Source organism: Bombina bombina, chromosome 1 (assembly GCF_027579735.1).
Source record: "Bombina bombina isolate aBomBom1 chromosome 1, aBomBom1.pri, whole genome shotgun sequence".
NCBI classification, from domain to species: domain Eukaryota; kingdom Metazoa; phylum Chordata; class Amphibia; order Anura; family Bombinatoridae; genus Bombina; species Bombina bombina.
Window position 1 is genome coordinate 1,402,623,829 of NC_069499.1, and position 25,233 is coordinate 1,402,649,061.

General features: G+C 42.1%; 1 protein-coding gene across 1 annotated transcript in view; it reads left to right on the top strand.

The window, feature by feature from the left end:
• The window catches only part of LOC128652215 (SLAM family member 5), a 185,514-nt gene that overhangs the window by 153,157 nt on the left and 7,124 nt on the right, over nucleotides 1-25,233 (top strand). The window contains exon 3 of the mRNA XM_053705152.1: nucleotides 3,221-3,478. Within this exon, the coding sequence (XP_053561127.1) occupies nucleotides 3,221-3,478 (258 nt within the window). The remainder of the gene's footprint in view (nucleotides 1-3,220; nucleotides 3,479-25,233) is intronic.

Sequence of the window (25,233 nt, forward strand, 5' to 3'; positions counted from 1 at the left end):
AGTCCATGCTAGGGATCTCAAGGATAGATTGGCAGACAGAGGTTACAATGAATTAAATTTAGAGAGGACCTTTTTTCAAAGTCTCTAGTGTGAAAAGAGACGATCTATTGAAAGATAAAAAGGGCAGTTTTAGGTTTAGTGACAGAGGGGTTGTAACTTTTTCTACACAATATAGTAGACAATTCAGCATTTTATGTGATATTATAAAAAAATGTCTTCCTCTTTTAGAAAGAGATCTAAAATTAAGTGATACCATTACACAGGATTTTATATTTGTATCTAGAAGAGCTATAACATTGAGAAATATATAGAATTATATTGAAGAAAGATTTTTCAGGGAAAGAAAGTGTTATATTAAATTGGTTATAAAAAGACCAGGCTGCTATAGATGTGGAAGATAACCATGTAAACGTTGCTTACATATTATCCCCTTAGTGACCAGACCATTTTTCAATTTTCTTACTGTTAAGGACCAGGGCTATTTTTAAATTTCTGCAGTGTTTGTGTTTAGCTGTAATTTTCCTCTTACTCATTTACTGTACCCACACATATTATATACCATTTTTCTTGCCATTAAATGGACTTTCTAAAGATACCATTATTTTCATCATCCTATATAATAAAAGTCCAAGTGTGTTTGTCCGATGCTGTCATGCGCAGTAGGGACTGCGCGCGAGGACAAACACACCTGGCTTTCCAACTGATCTGGCGTGGTGGAGTGGGTGTGGCCGAGCTGGTACGATGTGGGCGTGGCCGTACAGTGCGATGTGGGCGTGGCCTGCGGGTGCAGCATGGGCAGGGCCGGGTGTGACGTGGACGGGGCCGGGCGTGATGCGGGCGGGGCCTGGCATGACACGGGCAGAGCGGGGCTGGGTGGGGCCATATGCCGGGGCCGACTGCAAAGACGGGAGAGCTCTAAAGAGGGGGGATAGAGAGACTAGAGCAGAAAAGAGAGGGGGGAGAGAGCACAAAAGAGAGAGGGAGAGAGCACAAAAGAGAGGGGGGAGAGAGCACAAAAGAGAGGGGGGAGAGAGCACAAAAGAGAGGGGGAGAGAGCACAAAAGAGAGGGGGAGAGAGCACAACAAAGAGGGGGGGAGAGAGCACAAAAGAGAGGGGGATAGAGCACAAAAGAGAGGGTGAGAGAGCGTAAAAGAGAGGGGGAAAGAGCGCAAAAGATAGGGGGGAGAGAGCACAAAAGAGAGGGGGAGAGCACAAAAGAGAGAGGGGAGAGAGCACAAAAGCGAGTGGCAGAGAGCACAAAAGAGAGGGGGGAGAGAGCACAAAAGAGAGGGGGGAGAGAGCACAAAAGAGAGGGGGGAGAGAGTGCAAAAGAGAGGGGGGAGAGAGCGCAAAAGAGAGGGGGAGAGAGCGCAAAAGAGAGGGGAGAGAGCGCAAAAAAGAGGGGGGAGAGAGCGCAAAAGAGAGGGGGAGAAAGCGCAAAAGAGAGGGGGGAGAGAGCGCAAAAGAGAGTGGAAGAGAGCGCAAAAGAGAGGGGGAGAGAGCGCAAAAGAGAGGGGGAGAGAGAGAGCAAAAGAGAGGGAGAGAGACATCAAAAGAGAGGAGAAAGAGAGCAAATGAGAGGAGAGAGAGAGAGAGAAAAAAAATGAGAGGAGAGAGAGCAAACGAGAGGGGAGAAGAGAGAGAGCAAAAGAGAGGGAGGGAGAGAGACAGCAAAAGAGGGGGAGAGAGAGACAGCAAAAGAGGGGGAGAGAGAGAAAGCAAAAGAGAGGGTAAGAGACAGCAAAAGAGGGAGAGAGAGAGCAAAAGAGAGGGGGGAGACAGAGAGCAAAAGAGAGAGGGGAGAGAGAGAGTACAAGAGAGGGGGGGAGAGAGATAGCAAAAGAGAGGGAGAGAGACAGCAAAAGAGGGGGAGAGAGAGACAGCAAAAGAGGGGGAGAGAGAGAAAGCAAAAGAGAGGGTAAGAGACAGCAAAAGAGGGGGAGAGAGAGCAAAAGAGAGGGGGAGAAAGAGAGCAAAAGAGAGAGGGGAGAGAGAGCAAAAGAGAGGGGGAGAGAGAGAGACAAAATCTCTTACGCATCTAAAACCACCAAAAAACTCCCAAGCTAAATAGTTTCCAAGAAATACCCAAGGTTTACATGTTCTTTGCTTTTTTTTTGCAAGTTATAGGACAATAAGTACAAGTTACATTTTAACACTGATATCTGTCAGGACTCCCTGAACCTTTACATGTATATATATTTTTTTAGTAGCTAATCCAAAGTATTGATCTAGGCCCATTTTTGTATATTTCATGCCACCATTTCACCGCCAAATGCGATCAAATAAAAAATATTGTTCACTTTTTCACAATTTTAGGTTTCTCACTGAAATTATTTACAAACAGCTTGTGCAATTATGACACACATGGTTGTAAATGCTTCTCTGGGATCCCCTTTGTTCAGAAATAGCAGACATATATGGCTTTGGCATTGCTTTCTGGTAATTAGAAGGCCGCTAAATGCTGCTGTGCACAACACTTGTATTATGCCCAGCAGTGAAGGGGTTAATTAGGTAGCTTGTAGGGTTAATTTTAGCTTTAGTGTAGAGATCAGCCTCCCATCTGACACATCCCACGCCATGATCCCTCCCTGACCCCTCTCAAACAGCTATCTTCCCTCCCCCACAATTGTCACCGCCAGTACTAAAATAAAAGAAAGTCTGCCAGTACTAAAATAAAAGGCTTTATATATATATATAACAGAGAGGTCTCTGCATACCAGCTGTGACATGCGTGCCATAGGTTCACTATCGCTGCTCTAGACATTCGCTCAAGCACTAATATATTACTTTCAACTTAATACGTAATACGAGAGCAAAAATAAAAGCGCTCTTGATTTAACTTGAGCAGTGTACTATAGGGTAATATTTTTGAGCTCCACTTGTATTCTAGGCTAGCACAATATTTATTTGATCACTGTATAAAAATTATCAGATGAAGATGGCATAAATGGATTGTAACAAACTAAAAACAACCCCTTTAATGACTATTGGGTTAAAAAAAAAAAAAAAGATTTTTTGTTCCAAATGATTTGTCCAAAACTATTTTTTTGTCTGTGTACATGTCTGTTTATTAAAAATGTTCACATGTGACATCACTAGCTTAGAGTGGTGAAATGTTACATATAGCTCTGCAAATAAGTTACAGAAATAGAATATAGGTCTTTCATGGGTATAATCAAAACTTTAGTCAATAACTATCAGTATTTTCTTCCCTTGCAGAAAAATTGTCAACTGAAGATATCATGATTAATATTTCAAAACACATCACAAATGATACCTGTAATATTAATTTGACATGCTCAGTAAATAGATCAGATGTGAATGTTACCTGGAGTAGCTCAAGGAACACAAGAAAATATGAAGCTACGATTTTCCTACATATAAGAAATGTTGAAAACGAAAATGATACCTGTACTGCAGAGAACCCTGTCAGTAAGGCTTCCAGAACTGTGTCTCCCTGGGAATACTGCGATAAAGGTACTTAAAGCTAAACTCTTCTAATGGTTGGTGGATGTTTATTATAGTGGTTATAAATTAATATATTATTTTTTGCATCTAATGTTTAAGAGAATGTTAAATGTTTTCACAAAGAGGCCTATCTATCAAGCTCCGAATGGAACAGGAATCGCCGCAATTCAACCCGATCGAGTACGATCGGGTTGATTGACACCTACCTGCTGGCAGGCCATTGGCCGCGAGTCTGCAGGGGGCGGCGTTGCACCAGCAGCTCTTGTGAGCTGCTGGTGCAATGCTGAATACGGAGAGCGTATTGCTCTCCGCATTCAGCGAGGTCTTGTGGACCTGATCCGCACTGTCAGATCAGGTCCGCAAGACCTTTGTTAAATTGGCCTCTTAGTGTAACACATTTGTTTTTACAATTTGTACATTTTTTAGGAACCTTTGGGTCAGATCACAGATCACATATGATTAGTTATTGATAACTCAAGGTGCATTAATTATTGCAAGGCCTCAGGTTATTAATAATGAATCAACTGAGATCACATCAGAATAAAAAAAAAAATCAGACACCTAGATTACGAGTTTTGCGTTACGGCTTTTAACGCTGAAAAAATGGCAATTCCAGCATAATGGCAGGAACGCAATATTCTGAGTTGCCCACCCACATCGCGAATATCTAAATTAAAGTATTAACCCCTAATCCGCCGTCTACCCGCATCGCTAACACCAAATAAAGCTATTAACCTCTAAACGGCTGAACCCCACATCACCAACACTAAATAAACCTATTAACCTCTAAACCACAGATCACCCACATCGCCAACACTAAATAAAGCTATTAACCTCTAAACCGCCGTCCCCCCACATTGCGACTCCCTAAATAAAACTATTAACCCCTAAACTGCCGGCCCCCTACATCGCGACAAACTAAATAAAACTATTAACCCCTAAACCTTACACCCCCTAATTTTAAATTAAACTTACAATATAACTACCTTAAAATAATTAAAAACTTACCTGTGAAATAAAAAAAACTAAGCTTAAACTATAATAAATCTAACATTACTATTTTAAAACAATAAAAGATACCAAAAATAAAAAACCTTAATTACAAAATTGAAAAATCCTAACACTACGAAAAAAACAAACCCCTAACATTACAAAAAATAGCAAAATCCAAAATTAAACAAAATAACAAAACCTAACATTACACAAAATAACAAACTCTAAAATTACGAAAAAATACAAAAGTTAAGATTACAGAAAATAATAAATGAAATTACCAAAAATAAAAAATTAAACCTAATCTAATACCTCTATATAAACAAAAAAGTCACCCCAAAATAAAAACACCCCCTAATCTAACACTAAAAAACTAATAGCCCTTTAAATGGCCTTTTGTAGGGCAGCTCGTTTACTTAAAAAAAAAAAAAAATACTAAGTCCCCCCTAACAGTACAACCCCCCAGCAACCCAATCCCCCAAAATAAAAAAGACCTAACTATATAAAAAGCAAATCTACTCATTGGGGTATATTTATCAAAGCGTCAGTCTCAGTGCATTCGCCGGCGTCAATTCGCTCGCCAGACATCGCCAGATATCGCTGCAGATCCACATACGATCATCAAAATAACCATCAAAAACACGCGCGTCAAGTACAGTGCAATGAGCATCGGACTGTTGTTAACTAACAGTCATCGATGTTGCGGTTATTTTTTTTTTTCCAACTTTATGTGTGTGTTATGTCTTAAATATTTTTCAAACATATTTACATGACCCTAAGTTCCTTTCTTTGTTCTAAACCATGTTGTCTGTCATATATCTGTGTTTATTTATACCTCTATATATATAAATTGTAAATGTATTATTATTTATAGCAGGAATAGTTGGGCATATAACATGTAATCAGGGTATCACATGTATTTATTTGCAATCAATAGATATTTTAAGAGCTGGGTCAGTTTTCTCTCTGCCCCTGTGTAACCCCTCCTGATTGCAATCTAGTTTTAAAAACCACCCCCACACAGGTGTTATAAAATGGGCTGGCATATAAGATGACATTTCTTACTGAAAAATAAATTCAAGAGAAGGAAGAAATACACTGAAAATAGCATGACAGTAAAGAGGTGATTTTAATTTCTGCTGTATCTGAATCATGACAGTTTAATGTTAGGTGGGCTATCCCTTTGAGCTATCAGTTTAAGATTATATTGAATCAAACATCAATTCAAATTTTAAAATCCTTGTCTAAAATATTACACTTACACAGTGTGTCCTAATGTCAGCATCAATGTTTATCTTTAATAATAATTTCACATATACATACTTTCAAAGTATAATACACAATGTAACAATATACAATGCAACAAATGGCACTTACAAGTTCTGATGAGTGATCAATGACACAAGTATCGAGCAATTTGATTAGTTAGTGATAGTTTATAATGTATATTTGAATCAGATTGGCTGATGTCATAAATCATGTGATTATGCATATTCCAATCAAAAGTGGTTGAAAAATTCACTAGTGTGTGGGTTGTTTAGGAGTTTGCGTCATAATTGGTGCGAAAAGTGTTGAGTCAAATATGGCGCAAAGTGGAGAGTGTGACTTGTATTAAATGACTTAAATATGGTGCACATAGATTTTTCCAAAAAATAAAAAGGAAGTTAGCTATATTATGTTGTGTATTTATCTTTTTTTTTTTATCTATTTTTATCTTTATATCTATTAGTGCAACAAGTTTGGGGCAAAACTTTGCACCAAATTTGGAGAAATATTGTCCCCTTGCTTTGTAATAAGAGACAAAGTTGTAACATAATCCATAAGTAGTAATGTATTTTTCCTTTTTATCCCTATTTCTACTAGTGCACCAAATGAGGAGCAATAATATTGTTTGATTTAGAAAGGGTATACAATTTTAATAAAATTTCTAATTTACTTGTATTATGTAATATGCTTGATTCTCTTGCAGCATAAGCATAAGCTTTCTGTGTTTTCAGACTCCCATTGACTTCTATGGCATCCGCGACCTCAAGGGTGGCGGATTGAAAACTAGGTACGCTGCGTTGGAATACACGCGAGCGTACCTGTTAAATGTTAGATGAATTGGGAAAAGGGTCAAATAGAGTCAAATCTGAATTAGAAACATCTGTAATGACGCAAGCATCGATCTGCGTTGGATCAACATTTGCTGATCTTGATGCTTTGATAACTACAGCGTATCAATCTCGCGAAAAATATGAAGCAGAATTCAAGCGTAATTTCAGTTGACACTTTGATAATTAGGCCTCTAAAGAAGCATTTGTATGGGCATTGCCTTTAAAAGGGCAATCAGCTCTTTAAGTGCCTATTAAAAAAAATAAAAAGCCCTAATCTAACACCCAAAAATTTTTAAAAATCTAACACTAACCCTGAAATAGGTACTCCCCAGTCCTGAAGTCTGGCGGTGAAGGTCTTCTTCCAAGCGACTCAATGTTCAATCTTCTTTGTGTTGCGGAGGTGACGCCATCTTTAATCTTTATCCAGGGTTTGCGGAGCTGACTTGGCGCGGAGCGGAGATGGATGGGCAGCAGCGCAGGCTCCTCTTCATGCGATCGTCCGCCGAACACTGAAGCTTGAATGCTTAATTCCTTATGGCTGATTTTTAATGTTAGGTTTATTTATAGTTTAAGCTTAGGTTTTTTTAAATTCCACAGGTAAGTTTTTATTTATTTTAAGGTAGTTATATTTTAACTTTAATTTAAAGTTAGGGGGTGTTAGGTTTAGGGGTTAATAGTTTAATTTAGTTTGTCGCGATGTGGGGGGCGGCTATTTAGGGGTTAATAGTTTTATTTAGGGAGTTACAATGTGTTGGCGATGTGGGGGGAAGGTGGTTTAGGGGTTAATAGCTTTACTTAATGTCGAAGATGTGGGGAGCAGCGGTTTAGGTGTTATTAGGTTTATTTAGTGTTGGCGATGTGGGGGGCAGCAGGTTAAGGGTTAATAGCTTTATTTAGTGTTGGTGATGTGGGGGGTGGCGGTTTAGGGGTTAGTAAGTTTATTTAGTGTTGGCGATGAGGGGGGAGAGCAGTTTAAAGGTTTATAGATTTATTTAGTGTTGGCGATGTGGGGGGACGGTAATTTTGGGGTTAAACTATTTTCTTTTCTCCATAGACTTTAATGGTGAATGCATTAATACAATTGTCATTTCGCAATCATAGGTGTTTTTCCTACATTTTTTTCTCCATTGATCTCTATGGGGGAAAAAGTGCACGAGCATGAGCATACAAAGTCCGAACTTTGTTATTGTGCGGTATGTTTGGCTTTTATAATGCTTATTAATGCACAATGTGCCTGTTTTATATAACTGCCTGACTTTTATAACGCTTCTAACAGTTTTTTTCAATATATTATATGCGTATGTTTTGTGCACGTTTGTGAGCTATTGTGCTTATGAACTAGCCATGTATATTCATTTATTGTGGGTACTAACCAATGATTTCCACTTGAATGACTTGCATTTGTATGTCTTTGTAAGAATTTTTAATCTTGTTTAAATCCAATTTTTATTTGTTATAATCTAAAATAGCCTCAAGAAAGAGATTCGCCCTTATTGATTTAGCTTTAGTGTCTAACCCCGTTCCTTTAGCGCACAAAGATCTGGCTTTTTTGTTAATATCACCTTGGGGATTTTATTAATCTTTCTGCCTTCTTTTTGTGGTGCATCTCTCCTTTTTTTCAGTGCTTTTCTCACTTTTTTGTAATTGGAGTAAATATGCACTGAGTTAAGGCAGGATTGCTGTAAAGAGTGGTAATGAACGGAAACGCTGACACCAGAGTAAAACTGTTGATTGGATTCTTGCAGAGTGTAGACACCCAGGCTGACAGAGAGATTGATGATGTTGTTTGGCAGATAGACAATTGCGGAGACACTGGTGAAGGAGGATGTAGCAGACAAAAATATAGGAATAGCTGCTTTGAAAGCAACAAAATAATTAGGAGTTGTCCTTCCAAGGGAAGTGGATAGCATTGCAATCTTCGAACAAAGGAGAGGTGTAATTTTGTAGCTAATATAGGTATAGAGGCCTATTTATCAAGCTGTCAACTGTGCTGCATTCGACGGAACAAATACGCTCGCCTGACATCGCCTAACATCGTGGCTGCGGACCTGAATACGCTCTCCATATTTAACAAAAAAGCTGTCAAAAAGCCGCACACAAAGTGATCAGTGGACCGTTGTTAACTAACAGTCATCGATCTCGCTGCTCTTTGGCTTTTTCACAGCTTTATTTGTATACTGTCACTAAACAGCCAATAGGATTGAGCTTGCATTCTATTGGCTGATTGGATCAGCCAATAGGATGAAAGCTCAATCCTATTGGCTGATTGCAACAGCCAATAGGATTTTTTCAACCTTAATTCTGATTGGCTGATAGAATTCTATCAGCCAATCGGAATCTAAGGGTCACCATCTTGGATGACATCATTTAAAGGAACCTTCATTTGGGAAGAAGACGTCGTAAGAAGAGGATGCTCCGCTTCGGATGTCTTGAAGATGGAGCCACTACGCGCCGGATGGATGAAGATAGAAGATGCCGTCTGGGTGAAGACTTCTGCGGACTTGGATGAAGACTTCGGCCGCTTGGATGAAGACTTCTGCCGGCTTCTTGGAGGATGGATGTCGGATCCTCAAAACTGTAAGTGAATCTTCAGGGGTTAGCGTTAGGATTTTTTAAGGGTGTATTGGGTGGGTTTTATTTTTAGATTAGGGTTTGGGCTATAATAGAGCTAAATGCCCTTTTAAGGGCAATGCCCATCCAAATGCCCTTTTCAAGGCAATGGGGAGGAGCTTAGGTTTTTTTAGTTAGGGTTTTATTTGGGGGGTTGGTTGTGTGGGTGGTGGGTTTTACTGTTGGGGGGGTATTTGTGTTTTCTTTTTACAGGTAAAAGAGCTGATTTCTTTGGGGTATTGCCCCGCAAAAGGCCCTTTTAAGGGCTATTTGTAGTTTATTGTAGGCTAGGGTTTTTTTTATTTTGGGAGGGATTTTTTATTTTCATAGGGCCCTTAGATTAGGTGTAATTAGTTTAAATCTTTGATAATTTCTTTTTTTATTTTGTGTAACTTAGTGTTTATTTATTTTTTTTGTAACTTAGTGTTTGTTATTTTTTGTAACTTAGTTGTTAGTTTTTTTATTTTTTAGTGTACATTTAAATTATTTGAGTAGGGTTAGGTTTTTAAATATATATAATATAGTTAATTTGATTTGTAGTTTAATGTAATTTAGTCTAACAGTTATGGTAGATTAATTATTAGTTTAATATAGTTTAATTTAATTGTAGTATAATAATTAGGGTAGAATAATTATTAGTTTAATATAGTTTATTTTAATTCTAAAGGTAAGTTTAAATTTATTATAAGATAGGGATGAGTTAATATTTCATATAAAGTTAGCGGGTTGTTAGGTTTAGGGGTTAATAGGTTAATTTAGTTTATGGTGATGTGGGGGGCTGGCCATTTAGGGGTTAATAGGTTTAGTAAGTGCTAGTGATGTGGGAGGCCAGGGGTTTAGGGGTTAATACATTTATTTGGTTGCGGTGGCCTCCGGGAGTGGCGGGATAGGGGTTAAAAACTTAGGGGTTAATAAGTATATTATAGGTGGCGGCGGTGTCGGGGTGGCAGATTAGGGGTTAATAAGTATTATGTAGGTGGCGACGGTGTAGGGGGCCTCAGATTAGGGGTGTTTATACTCAGGGTACATATTAGGGTGTTAGGTGTAAACAAAACTTTTATTCTACCATAGAAATCAATGTGATATCGGGCAGCAGCGAACATAAGCTTTCACTGCTTTCAGACTCCCATTGATTCCTATGGCATCCGCCACCTCCAGGGCGGCGGATTGAAAACCAGGTATGCTGGGCCGGAATAGTGGCGAGCGTACCTGTTAGAAATTTGTTAACTAGCAAAAGTAGTCCGATAGTGCCAAATTTGTATTCGGAACATCTGTAGTGACGTAAGCATCGATCTGTGTCGGATTGAGACCGGCAGATCGAATGTTACGTCACAGATTTCTACTTTTGCCGGTCTGTAGGCTTTGATAAATAAGGCGAATCAAGCTCGCCACAATTACGCTGCAGAATTCCAGCATATTTGCGGTTGACGGCTTGATAAATAGGCCTCCTAGCCTTGAATAGGGGGTGCTTAGAGTAAAGCATATACCAGGCAATTCCTCTCTGAACAAGGAACACAGCAACCCCAGACGATCGTTTCGGCCTTCATTGGGCCTTGTCAGTGAGGTGTAGCCATATTCCTCTAAGCACACTGAGCAAGGAGTCCACGTCTGGTTTCCCCTTTTTCCCATAGGGAGACTAAATACACACAGAGAGAAGAACACTCACAGGAATGAACAACTGGCTCAATACTATTGTTAGCCTGTTCTATGGCGATTTACCACCTGGGTGCAGCTTCTTTTAGCCCAGTCATGCTTTTCACAGAAAAGAACTTTCCTGTAGTATATCAATCTGATCCCGCCTATTACGGTCAGTCCAGTGCCGAAATACCAGGCAATTCCTCTCTGAACAAGGAACACAGCAACCCCAGACGATCGTTTCGCCCTTCATTGGGCCTTGTCAGTGAGGTGTAGCCCTATTCCTCTAAGCACACCGAGCAAGGAGTCCACGTCTGGTTTCCCCTTTTTCCCATAGGGAGACTAAATACACACAGAGAAGTGCACTCACAGAATGAACAACTGGCTCAATACTATTGGATACTACTGGAGGAATATGGCTACACCTCACTGACGAGGCCCAATGAAGGCCGAAACGATCGTCTGGGGTTGCTGTGTTCCTTGTTCAGAGAGGAATTGCCTGGTATTTTGGCGCTGGACTGACTGTAATAGGCGGGATCAGACTGATATACTACAGGAAAGTTCTTCTCTGTGAAAAGCATTACTGGGCTAAAAGAAGCTGCATAGTGATGTCGCGAATAGTTCGCCGGCGAATAGTTCCCAGCGAACATAGCATGTTTGCGTTCGCCGCGGTGGGCGAACATATGTGATGTTCGATCCGCCCCCTATTCGTCATCATTGAGTAAAGTTTGACCCTGTATCTCACAGTCTGCAGACACATTCCAGCCAATCAGCAGCAGACCCTCCCTCCCAGACCCTCCCAGCTCCTGGACAGCAGCCATTTTAGATTCATTCGGAAGCTGCATTGTTAGTGAGAGGAGGGACAGTGTAGCTGCTGGTGATTTAATAGGGAAATTGATAGCTAGGCTAGTGTATTCAGTGTCCACTACAGTCCTGAAGGACTCATCTGATCTCTGCTGTAAGGACAGCACCCCAAAAAGCCCCTTTTAGGGCTAGAACATCATTTTTTTTCCCCTGTGTAATCTAATTGCAGTTGCCTGCCTGCCAAGCCACTTGCCCAGTGCCACCACTCATATCTGGTGTAACAGTAGTGTAAATTTAAAAAAAAAAAACTTTTTTGACTGTGAAACATCAGTCTGCTTGTGTAATCTAATTGCAGTTGCCTGCCTGCCAGCGTGTGTGCCAGCCCCACTTGCCCAGTGCCACCACTCATATCTGGTGTAACAGTAGTGTAAATTTAAAAAAAAAAAACTTTTTTGACTGTGAAACATCAGTCTGCTAGTGTAATCTAATTGCAGTTGCCTGCCTGCCAGCGTGTGTGCCAGGCCCACTTGCCCAGTGCCACCACTCATATCTGGTGTAACAGTAGTGTAAATTTAAAGAAAAAAAACTTTTTGACTGTGAAACATCAGTCTGCTGGTGTAATCTAATTGCAGTTGCCTGCCTGCCAGCGTGTGTGCCAGGCCCACTTGCCCAGTGCCACCACTCATATCTGCTGTAACAGTAGTGTAAATTTAAAAAAAAAACTTTTTTGACTGTGAAACATCAGTCTGCTAGTGTAATCTAATTGCAGTTGCCTGCCTGCCAGCGTGTGTGCCAGGCCCACTTGCCCAGTGCCACCACTCATATCTGGTGTAACAGTAGTGTAAATTTAAAAAAAAAAAAACTTTTTTGACTGTGAAACATCAGTCTGCTTCTGTAATCTAATTGCAGTTGCCTGCCTGCCAGCGTGTGTGCCAGGCCCACTTGCCCAGTGCCACCACTCATATCTGCTGTAACAGTAGTGTAAATTTAAAAAAAAAAACTTTTTTGACTGTGAAACATCAGTCTGCTAGTGTAATCTAATTGCAGTTGCCTGCCTGCCAGCGTGTGTGCCAGGCTCACAGCGTATACTGTGCCCACTTGCCCAGTGGCCCCACTCATATCTGGTGTAACAGTAGTGTAAATTTAAAAAAAAAAACTTTTTGGACTGTGAAACATCAGTCTGCTTTTTTGTGTCAGGCTCACAGCGTATACTGTGCCCACTTGCCCAGTGCCACCACTCATATCTTGTTTAATAGTAGTGTAAGTGTACATTTAAAAAAAAAAAACTTTTTGGACTGTGAAACATCAGTCTGCTTTTTTGTGTCAGGCTCACAGCGTATACTGTGCCCACTTGCCCAGTGCCACCACTTATATCTTGTTTAATAGTAGTGTAAGTGTACATTAAAAAAAAAAAAAAAAAAGTTTTTGGACTGTGAAACATCAGTCTGCTTTTTTGTGTCAGGCTCACAGCGTATACTGTGCCCACTTGCCCAGTGCCACCACTCATATCTTGTTTAATAGTAGTGTAAGTGTACATTTAAAAAAATAAAAACTTTTTGGACTGTGAAACATCAGTCTGCTTTTTTGTGTCAGGCTCACAGCATATACTGTGCCCACTTGCCCAGTGCCACCACTCATATCTTGTTTAATAGTAGTGTAAGTGTACATTTAAAAAAATAAAAAGTTTTTGGACTGTGAAACATCAGTCTGCTTTTTTGTGTCAGGCTCACAGCGTATACTGTGCCCACTTGCCCAGTGCCACCACTCATATCTTGTTTAATAGTAGTGTAAGTGTACATTTAAAAAAAAAAAAGTTTTTGGACTGTGAAACATCAGTCTGCTTTTTTGTGTCAGGCTCACAGCGTATACTGTGCCCACTTGCCCAGTGCCACCACTCATATCTTGTTTAATAGTAGTGTAAGTCTACATTTAAAAAAATAAAAAGTTTTTGGACTGTGAAACATCAGTCTGCTTTTTTGTGTCAGGCTCACAGTGTATACTGTGCCCACTTGCCCAGTGGCACCACTCATATCTTGTTTAATAGTAGTGTAAGTGTACATTTAAAAAAAAAATGACAGGCAGAGGCAGGCCACCCAGCAGGTGCCGTCGTGGTCGTGGTGCTGTGATTTCCTTTGGCCCTAGAATAATGCCCAGTGTTCAGAGGCCACGTACCATGAACTCGAAAAGTTCTGAGGACATAGTTGACTTTTTAACACAGGACACACAATCTTCTATAGCTTCCGCTCCGAACCTTGACGCACCATCCTCCTCCAGCTTATCTTCGGGCAGCACCTCTCAAGTTACCACTCGCCCGCCTGCCGCCACCACCAACACTAGCACCACAGCCACTTCACTTGATCTGTCAGAGGAGTTATTTACACATCAGTTGGAAGAAATGTGTGATGCGCAACCATTATTGCCAGAGGATATAGATAACAGGGATATGTCTCAGTCAGGCAGCATTACACACATGGACGTACAGTGTGATGATGATGATGTTGTACCTGCTACGGGAGTTTGGTCTGTCACTGTGAAGCGGGCGTAACCCTTACACTACCTGATCGATACAACATCATACCTGATGTTTTAAAGCACGTTATTCCAAACAATTTAGGAATGTTAGGTGATTTATGAGCTTTATGGATTAAAACCAGACTCTGCATCAACTATGTAATTTTCCGTGGAGGTTTTGCCATGGATCCCCCTCCGGCATGCCACAGTCCAGGTGTTAGTACCCTTGAAACAACTTTCCCATCACTATTGTGGCCAGAAAGAGTCCCTGTGGTTTTTAAGATTCGCCTGCCCATTGAAGTCAATGGGGGTTCGCCCGGTTCGCCGGTTCACAAACTTTTGCGGGAGTTCGCGTTTGCAGTTCGCGAACCCAAATTTTTAGGTTCACAAAATCACTAAAGCTGCACCCAGGTGGTAAATCGCCATAGAACATGCTAACAATAGTATTGAGCCAGTTGTTCGTTCATGTGAGTGTGCTTCTCTCTGTGTGTATTTAGTCTCCCTATGGGAAAAAGGGGAAACCAGACGTGGACTCCTTGCTCAGTGGAATATGGCTACACCTCAATGACGAGGCCCAATGAAGGCCGAAACGATCATCTGGGGTTGCTGTGTCACTCTTCTCTCTCTGTGCCCGCTCCCCAGGGCCTTGACCACCCGCCCGCTAGGGCATTTCCAACCAACCCAGTAAGGCGATCGCCATCAATCGAATCGTACAACCCTCCTGATAGGGGTGGACGGCTATATTAACAACCCAGACTTACTAAGGCTAGCTCAATTAAACCTACCCCAGCCGGGTTAACTCACCCTCACTCTGCCGCATCGTTGCCGCCACTCTCTTCCTCCAGGGCCAGGCGGGCGGGGAAACTTTCTCCTTGAAGTCTGGAACAGAAAGAGGCCGGATACACTGCTGCAGGACCCTATAAAGGTAAGCACAAACACCGCCTCCACACCTGCAACATTGCAACAAACACATTCTAGAATCCTCCAGACTTCAAGTTGGTAATCCCTTAATGTTGTTACAGGCCCACTAGAGGGCCCGCCACTATCATAAGGTCTAAACCACCTATTACGTCCTACGTATTGTAGTATAACCTTATATAGAATAATAAGACCAGACACCAGGTTGGGAGAAAAGACCGGTCACGGTCACATTTATTAAATAAACGGTTAACTAGTGCCTAAATATTATTTATTATTATTCTAGGCACACAATCATATATTAACTTCCAAACTTGGCAACAAGTTTGTAATACAACAAATCGTTGGCGGCATCTCACCCTAACCTAACCCCTACTAGCAGATGGCCAAGGCCCCTTTCGATGCTTGCAGCATGACACCCGGCTGTTCACGCCCAATGGCACAAAGAGAGAGCTGTGATGTTTAGAGATCTTCGGCCTGCATCCGCAAGGGAGGGGAACCCCCAGGCCGTCGCCTAGCGGGAGTAACCCCTGCCCTTTTTAGACCATCACTCTTTTCTCTCTGTGCCCGCTCCTCAGGACGCCACACAAAGCCAACAGGCCCCTATTATACCTATCACTAATAAACTGTTAAACATGTTTTTTTTTTGTTTTGTTTTTTAAATTACCCCCAATAGTGCACTCCTGATGTCCTTTAAGAACAGCTCCAACCCAATGTCCGTTAGATGGATGCCATCAGGCCGAAATAGGTCTTTCCTGTTAGCTGTGATAGCCTTGTGTTTGATCATGAAGCCTCCCAAGGCCGTGACCGTCCTACCCATCTCCCGGTTAACCTTCTTCCTCACATTGTAGGCAGCTTTCTGGGTCACTATATACTTCCATTGCAGTCGAGCAACCACATTGGACCATCCAAATTTCATGTCCCTGAGCCATGTGTGCACCCATTTTAAATCGTCTGCCATCCTCTTATTGAGGTCCAAAGCGGGTACTGCACCCAAATCATTCCCCCCCAGGTGCAGCACTATGATGTTAGGCTGCCCCCACCTCCTGTGTGCCTCTTGCAACAAGGCTGGCAAATCTGCCCATGTAAGGCCCCTGCACCCTAACCAGCGGAAGATCACCCTGGATGTTACGAATCCAAGTTGCTGACCTTCCGGTGACTGCAGCACCCTGATGGAAGCCCAATGGATGTAGGAGTGGCCTACAATCCACACACTAACCAGAGGGGAATTTCCACCCAACGCACCTGGCAAAACAGAGCACACCACATTACCCCTCACGCCAGTGCCCCAACTTGAAAAAACCTTGTGTTGCTATCCCTGCTAGAGCTGTCTAACAAACCCTCCCACATGAAGGTTTATGTGTTCCATGAAAACAGCCCGCCCCCCCCTTTTTTTTTTATGTTGGCCTAATGTATGTTTTGTATCGGGTCGACTTCAATCTCCCCATGCGCTTCATTTCCGTTGAGGAAGCGCCTGCCGCTGCTGCGCTAGTGTCAGCACCGATCCTAAACGAACGCTGGGCAATCCTTTTTGGATCCAGCCCCGCCTTTACCGCTGTCTTGGCAAGGACCCTGCGGAACTGAAACACCGACAAGGCGCTACCATCCTCGTGCACCAAGAAGTGTTTAAAGCCCCTCGGCCTCACTTTCCCGAACTCCTCCACACAGCGCACGGGACAACACTCCGCAAATTCATGCTTCGCGAGGGGCAACCATGCCCCTTTGCCCTCCTGGTCCATCTTAGACCTAGGTACAAACAAGAGTAGTCCCTCGTCAGACATCCGAACATGCTCCGCTTGGACACCCCCCGTCCCCCTCATTTTGGACGAAGCCACCAACTCACCCACGCGAAGTGCCCCCGCAAAAGCTATTGCAAAAGCCACCCTAAAGAGAAGCTTTTCATAAGCCGACGTGCATACGGAGTCTAACTCCCACAACAGTCGTCGAAGCCGACATGGGCCTCGCTTCCATTGAGTCGTTAAAAATGGAGCCGTAAGCTACCGAAGCGGCCGACAGCTAAAAGTAATTTACGGCTGCATTTTAGTACCAGGTTTCCATTGAAAAGATTAGCGTGTTGCGCGCAGTCGCTCTTTTCGTGTAGCTGTAAGTTAACGTTGTGTTAACGCTTCCATCTAACGTCGGATTTCTTGAAAATCAATTAGTTGCTAAGGTAACCCGACCTTACGCTATAGAATTTACGTTTAACGTCCGTGCTTCTTACCTGTGATCGCCTCTCAAGAAAAATAAAAAACACTTATCCATATTTTTAATAATCAAATACTATTTTCTAATATAATTATATTTAACACTTCATAAATATAAGTAATATTTATTGCTGCCCTAGGCATAGGTCTAGTTTGCATTCTGTATATATGTTCTTGCATATATTATTATATTTAAATATATATTGATATTTCTATTAGAATATAAGTTCAACTATTTCTATACATGAGACAACAATAAATATTACTTATAACAATTTATTTCTACATTAAAACACTTGCATTATTTGCAAGTTTTATAATTTAAATAGAAAATAGGTCTCAGAAAGCACAATTTTCCTCTTTTACACCTAGTTGAGCTGGGGGTAATATTTCTCAATGTATCGACAGCCTCCGACAATGTATTAACGGTTAGCGCTTTCATTGGAAACCTGGTATAATTTATCGATTAACGGCTTCTATTACTTTCTATGGGACGCGAAGATCTTTTCGGCAGCCGAAGTCCGGCTGCCGATATTGAGGTATAACGCGCCATTGGAAACAGTCGATAAACGATATTGCTTCCGACAGCATATTTATCGGTTTGCGAGTGCACGCAAACTGAATTACGACTCAATGGAAGCGAGGCCATGGTGTGATAGGCTCCCTCCAATCCTTCGGACGGGGGACACCCTACCCCACCCCTTAAGTACTTGTCTGACTAGAAATGCTCTGGAGTGGTCGACATACCCAGTGCCTTATTAAAGAAGGCTATTGCGGACAACCTGCCTCCTGCACCCACTCTGCTAACCCCCTCCTGTCTCAACTGCGCCAGCCATTCAAGTACCTGCACCCTTGAAGCACCCTGTACCTGCACACCCGTCTGATGACAGAATGCTTCCCATTGTTTCCAGTGGCTCAAATAAGCGGACCAAGTCTTCAGCACCAATGATGCCCTGATTAAGGGGAGGATGCCTTCCTAACCTTCATCAACTGCCAAAGAGAAGACGGGCATATTAGACCCTCTTTCGCCGCCCTGGGCGCTGCTTTCCTAAACTGCCCCCAATTAAATCGAGAGAGTGCATCAGCGATCACGTTCTGCACTCCCGGGACGTGTTTGGCGGTGAAACAAATGTTGAGCTCCAAGCAGAGCAACACCAAATGCCTCAAATAGCATACCACTACTGGAGAGGACGCAGACAGTTTGTTAATGGCGTACACCACACTCAAATTGTCCATCCAGAATACCACTGACCTATTAGCTAGCTGTCTACCCCAGATCTCTACTGCTACCACGATGGGAAACAGTTCCAACAAAGTCAGGTTTTTTATGCAGCCCGTCTCTATCCACTCCCGGGGCCATGGAGGCGCACTCCATTCCCCGTCTAGGTATGCCCCATACCCAAAACTGCCGGCTGCATCGGTAAAGAGGTGTAATACTTGATTTGACGCTGGAGGGTGTCTCCAGAGACAAACCCCGTTAAAGTGTGCCAAGAACCTTGCCCACACTTCCAGGTCCTCCTTCACCTCGGCCGAGAACCTGACCCACTTCACTTGCCCTGCTGGCCCCTTCAGCTGCCCTTCCAAACACCGGTTAAAAACCCTGCCCATCAGAATGGCCCTTCCCGCAAAGTTCAGAAGCCCGAGCAGGGACTGAACTTCCTTGAATGAAACCCTGTCCTGCCCCCGCACTTTCTGCACCATTTGCAACATGCGCGCTACCTTGTCCTCTGGTAGCCAGCAGACTGCCCGCACTGTGTCAATCTCTATTCACAGAAATGTGAGACACGTGCAAGGACCTTGCCACTCACACCATCTGCCGCACACCGGGGGCCATCCGCCCCCCTTACTGCAAGCGCTACGCCTGAGCCACCTGGTAAGGGCCCCTGCACCTCCGGATCCCTCCCCCTGCCTGTCCGGGCCCCACCGGTGGGAGGGAGGGTAAATGTTCCGAGGTAGCCCTCCCCAACTGACCCCCTTGCTCAGTATTATCACCCCCATCGCCTTGAGAGGCTTTGTGCCCACTACTAGGGCCTAATTGCACCGAGGGTGCCACTAAGGCCGGTGGAATGTGTTGCTGACTTGGGCCAGGGCCCACCCCCTCACTCAAAGCATTTTGTGCCTGCGATTTGCTACCAGCCTCCCCACCCCCATCCTAGCCCCTTTTCCTTTATTAAATCTTCTACTGGGTGGTGTTTTTTGGGGTCTGGGGGGTACCGCATCATCAGACACATGCTCCTCTATTTGTTTTGAGGTTGGGGGCTAAGGGGGGATGCTACACCACAGCATATGTAAATATGCTAAAAAACATTTTTTTTTAATTTAAAAACCTTTTATTTTAGTACTGGCAGACTTTCTGCCAGTACTTAAGATGGCGGGGACAATTGTGGGGTGGGGGAGGGAAGGGAGCTGTTTGGGAGGGATCAGGGGGTCTTATGTGTAAGGTGTCAGGCTGATCTCTACACTAAAGCTAAAAGTAACCCTGCAAGCTCCCTACAAACTACCTAATTAACCCCTTCACTGCTAGCCATAATACAAGTGTGATGCGCAGCAGCATTTAGCTGCCTTCTAATTACCAGAAAGCGACGCCAAAGTCATATATGTCTGCTATTTCTGAACAAAGGGGATCCCAGAGAAGCATTTACAACCATTTGTGCCATAATTGCACAAGCTGTTTGTAAATAATTTCAGTGAGAAACCTAAAATTGCGAAAAAATTTAAGTTTTTTTTAAAATTTAAACGCATTTGGCGGTGTAATGGTGGCATTAAATATACCAAAATGGGCCTAGATCAATACTTTGGATTGTCTACTACACTACACTAAAGCTAAAATTAACTCTACAAGCTCCCTACATGCTCCCTAATTAACCCCTTCACTGCTGGGCCTAAAACACGTGTGGTGCGCAGTGGCATTTAGCAGCCTTCTAATTACCAAAAAGCAACGCCAAAGCCATATAAGTCTGCTATTTCTGAACAAAGGGGGTCCCAGAGAAGCATTTACAACCATTTATGCCATAATTGCATAAGTTGTTTGTAAATAATTTCTGTGAGAAACCTAAAGTTTGTGAAAAAGTGAACAATTTTTTTTTATTTGATCGCATTTGGCGGTGAAATGGTGGCATGAAATATACCAAAATGGGCCTAGATCAATACTTTGGGATGTCTTCTAAAAAAAAATATATACATGTCAAGGGATATTCAGGTATTCCTGACAGATATCAGGGTTCCAATGTAACTAGCGCTCATTTTGAAAAAAAAGTGGTTTTGAAATAGCAAAGTGCTTCTTGTATTTATTTCCCTATAACTTGCAAAAAAAGCAAAGAACATGTTAACATTGGGTATTTCTAAACTCAGGCAAAATTTAGAAACTATTTAGCATGGTTGTTTTTTGGTGGTTGTAGATGTGTAACAGATTTTGAGGGTCAAAGTTATAAAAAGTGTGTTTTTTTCCATTTTTTCCTCATATTTTATAATGTTAGGTGATTTATGCCCTTTATGGATTAAAACCAGACTCTGCATCAACTATGTTATTTTCCATGGGAGTTTTGCCATGGATCCCCCTCCGGCATGCCACAGTCCAGGTGTTAGTCCCCTTGAAATAACTTTTCCATCACTATTGTGGCCAGAAAGAGTCCCTGTGGGTTTTAAAATTTGCCTGTCTATTGAAGTCTATGGCGGTCCGCCCGGTTCGCCCGTTCGCGAACATTTGCGGAAGTTCGCGTTCGCCATTCGCGAACCCAAATTTTTATGTTCGCGACATCACTAGTCATGCGGTATGGCTTTCCTGTACGTGATATGGCCTATACCGCACTGATCCATTCCGCACTCAAGACCTGTAGTTATGTGTATTGCGAAACAAAAAAGTTTCACGAAACACATAAAAAATACCTTACAAAGTACACCTACACCCATAAACTACACTATTAACCTCTAAACCGCCACCCCCCACATCACAACTGCTAAATAAACCGATTAACCCCTAAACCGCCACCCCCCGCATCGCAACTACTAAATAAATCTAATAACCCCTAAACCGCTATCCCTCCACATCGCAACTACTAAATAAACCTAATAACCCCTAAACCGCCATCCCCCAGCATCGCAACTACTAAATAAACCTATTAACCCATAAACCGCCAGCCCCCCACATCGCAACTACCTACATTAAACTATTAACCCCTAAATCTAACACCCCCTAACCTTACAAAAATTAAAATACACCTAAATTGAAGTGAAAATAAACTATCTACCTTAAAATAAATAAAAACTTAACTGTGAAACAAACTTAAAACCTAAGCATAAACTAATAAAATATCTAACATTACATGTTTTAAAAAAAAATAAAACTACCATTACAAAAAATAAAAAAGCTACCATTACAAAAAATAACAAACTAAGAGTGAGATTACAAGTTGTGCGGTATAGCCATAGCGTACACACTGCTCAAAATGGGTCCGTACCGCTATTTCTATACCGCAGCCATTACAAGTTACAAAAAAAACTTTCTTATATATATATATATATATGCATAACCCAAGACAATATTGCAACAGCAGCTCTATCTCAGGAACAATAAGTGCTGATGTAGACTGGGGTATCTGCCCATATCCCCACTATGCAAATAGTGCGTATAAAACAGAATAAAATCATTTTTTACAAGACTACTCATAACAGTGCAAATGAAGAAGGCATAACAACACACAAAGGCACATGATGTATATAATGGTACATTGGTTTGTTTTGTTTGTTGTTTTCTTTTGCATGCATGCATGCATCATGCACCTGCATCCTTTGTTAAAAAAGTAAGCCATGTCACTTACTGTGTTACTTGTACCTGCATTAATCAATACAAAATTATGGATTATATTTTTTTAAATAAACAATGCAAGGACAAGGCACATGGCTGGCTTATTTCCAAAAAATATTCATAAGTATTTTTTCATCCTAACTGTCCCAGCTGTCCCTCACATGGCTCCTCCTAACTGCCCCAGCTGCCCCTCAATACTTATAAATGGGCAAGTATACATACTTAGTCCTGGGAACTGGCAAATACTTGTCCACTTTTGATAATCTACCTTGATACTGTATGCACTCCAACTGCTGCAGCCTGCTTTGCCGCTCTGCTATTCCCACATTCACCGTCTTCTTTCTGTAGAATGCCACGCATAGTAGAGAGGTATTCACCGAGCTCCATGACGTGCTCCAACAACGCGGCCACGACTCTCCCGTCTGGTAGTACCGAGGCCAAGATCATTTGCAATCCGATTCATTACTTTTCTCTAGTATAAAAACTGGGGCCCGGTAATAGCAGTGGTTGCTATAGTAACCGGACGCCTTCTTCTGTAACTCCACCCTCAGCCACTTCCCAGTGGCAAGATCCTTATTGATCCCCCCCATAGACATCAATGGTGAAAAAATGTTAGAAAAAAAACGAACACCTGCGATTGCAGAATGACGATCGCATTAGCGCATTAACGCATTCCCCATTGATGTCTATGGAGACATGAAAGTTTATAAATCTAAAACCCTTACTTAAACCCCTAGTCTAAATACCCCTACATCGCCAACACTGCAATAAACCTATTAACCTCTAATTCGCCGCCCACCTGCATCGCTAACACCTAAATAAAACTATTAACCCCTAATCCGCCGCCCCCACATTGCCAACACTACAATCAACCTATTAACTCCTAATCTGCCGCCCACCCGCATCGCTAACACCTAAATAAAACTATTAACCCCTAATCCACCCCCCGCATCGCAAATACTAAACTAAACCTATTTACCCTTAAACCGCCAAACACCCACATCGCAACAAACTAAATTAAACTATTAACCCCTAAACCTAACACCCCCTAACTTTAAATTAAACTTAAATATAACTACCTTAAAATAAATAAAAACTTACCTGTGAAATAAATAAAACCTAAGCTTAAACTATACCTAACGTTACTATTTAAAAAAATAAAATATACCAAAAATAAAAAACCTAAATTACAAAATTAAAAAATCCTAACACTACGAAAAAAAACAAAAAAACTAACATTACAAAAAATAACAAACTCTACAATTACGAAAAAAATCTAAGATTACAGAAAATAATAAACAAAATTATCCAAAATATAAAAATTTTAAATAATCTAATACCCCTATAAAACATAAAAGCCACCCCAAAATAAAAACATCCCATAATCTAACACTAAACTACCAATTGCCCTTAAAAGGACCTTTTGTAGGGCATTGCCCTAAGTTTAACAGCTCTTTTACTTAAAATAAAAATTGGAATTAAGGTAGGGAAAATCCTATTGGCTGATGCAATCAGCCAATCGGATTGAACTTCAATCCTATTGGCTGATTGCATCAGCCAATCGGATTTTTCCTACCTTAATTCCGATTGGCTGATAGAATTCTATCAGTCAATCGGAATTCAAGGGACGCCATCTTGGATGACGTCACTTAAAGGAACCTTCATTCTTCAGTCACCGTTGGATGGAAGAGGATGCTCCACGTCGGATGTCTTCAAGATGGACCCGCTCCGCTCCAGATGGAAGAAGATAGAAGATGCCGCCTGGATGAAGTCTTCTGCCCGTCTGGATGTCCTCTTCTGGCCGGATAGGATGAAGACTTCTGCCCCTCTGGAGGACCAATTGTGCCCAGCTGGGTGAAGACGGCTCAAGGTAGGGTGATCTTCAGGGGATTAGTGTTAGGTTTTTTTAAGGGGGGATTGGGTGGGTTTTAGAGTAGGGTTGGGTGTGTGGGTGGTGGGTTGTAATGTTGGGGGGGTATTGTATTTTTTTTTACAGGTAAAAGAGCAGGGGCGCGATCCGATATAGATCGTAGTTTGCGGCGCAAGCGAGGGAACCCACGTCGCCCGCAGTTTCAGCCCGCAACTCGAGCTATCCCATATATGGCGCCGTCAGATGCTAACGTGCCGTAAGTCTGACAAACCAGCGATGTCCAGAAATCTGCGCAAGTACAAATTTCTGGCGTCGCCAGTGACTTACAGCACGTTAGAAACTGCCGGCGCCTACAAAACCTGACTATAGACTAAATCACCCGCACTGTCTAACACGCCTCCCTAAAATAGCCCGACAAGTCTAACACGCCTCCCTAACATAGCCCGACACGTCTAAACCTCTATCCACTATCCCCCCTCACTATCTTAACAATAAAATATGTATTAACCCCTAAACCGCCGCTCCCGGAGCCCGCCGCTACCTAATAAAGTTATTAACCCCTAAACCGCCGCCAGCTATATTAAATCTATAACCCCCTAAAGTGAGCCCCTAACACAGCCGCCATCTACCTTACCTACCCCCTAAAGTGAGCCCCTACCCCGCCGCTATCTATTTTAAAATTATTAACCCCTAATCTAATCCCCCTACCCCGCTGCCATCTATATTAAATTATTTAACCCCTAAAATACTAAACTATCCCTACCACTAAACCTAAGTCTAACCCTACAAATAGCCCTGAAAAGGGCTTTTTGCGTGGCATTGCCCCAAAGTAACAGCTCTTTTGCCAGCCCTTAAAAGGGCTTTTTGCGGGGCATGCCCCAAAGTAACAGCTCTTTTGCCATCCCTTAAAAGGGCTTTTGGCGGGGCTTTGTCACAAAGTAAACTGCTCTTTTGCCTACAATCTACATCCCCCTACACCGCGGCCACCTATAATAAATGTATTAACCCCTAATCTAATCCCCCTACACCGCTGCCACCTATATTAACCACATTAACCCCTAATCTACATCCCCCTACACCGCGGCCACCTATAATAAATGTATTAACCCCTAATCTAATCCCCCTACACCGCCGCCAGCTATATTAACTATATTAACCCTAATTATATTAGGGTTAATATAGTTAATATAGTTATTATATTATATATATTAACTATATTAACCCTAATTATATTAGGGTTAATATAGTTAATATCGTTATTATATTATATATATATTAAGTATAATAACCCTATCTAACTCTAACATCCTAACTAAACT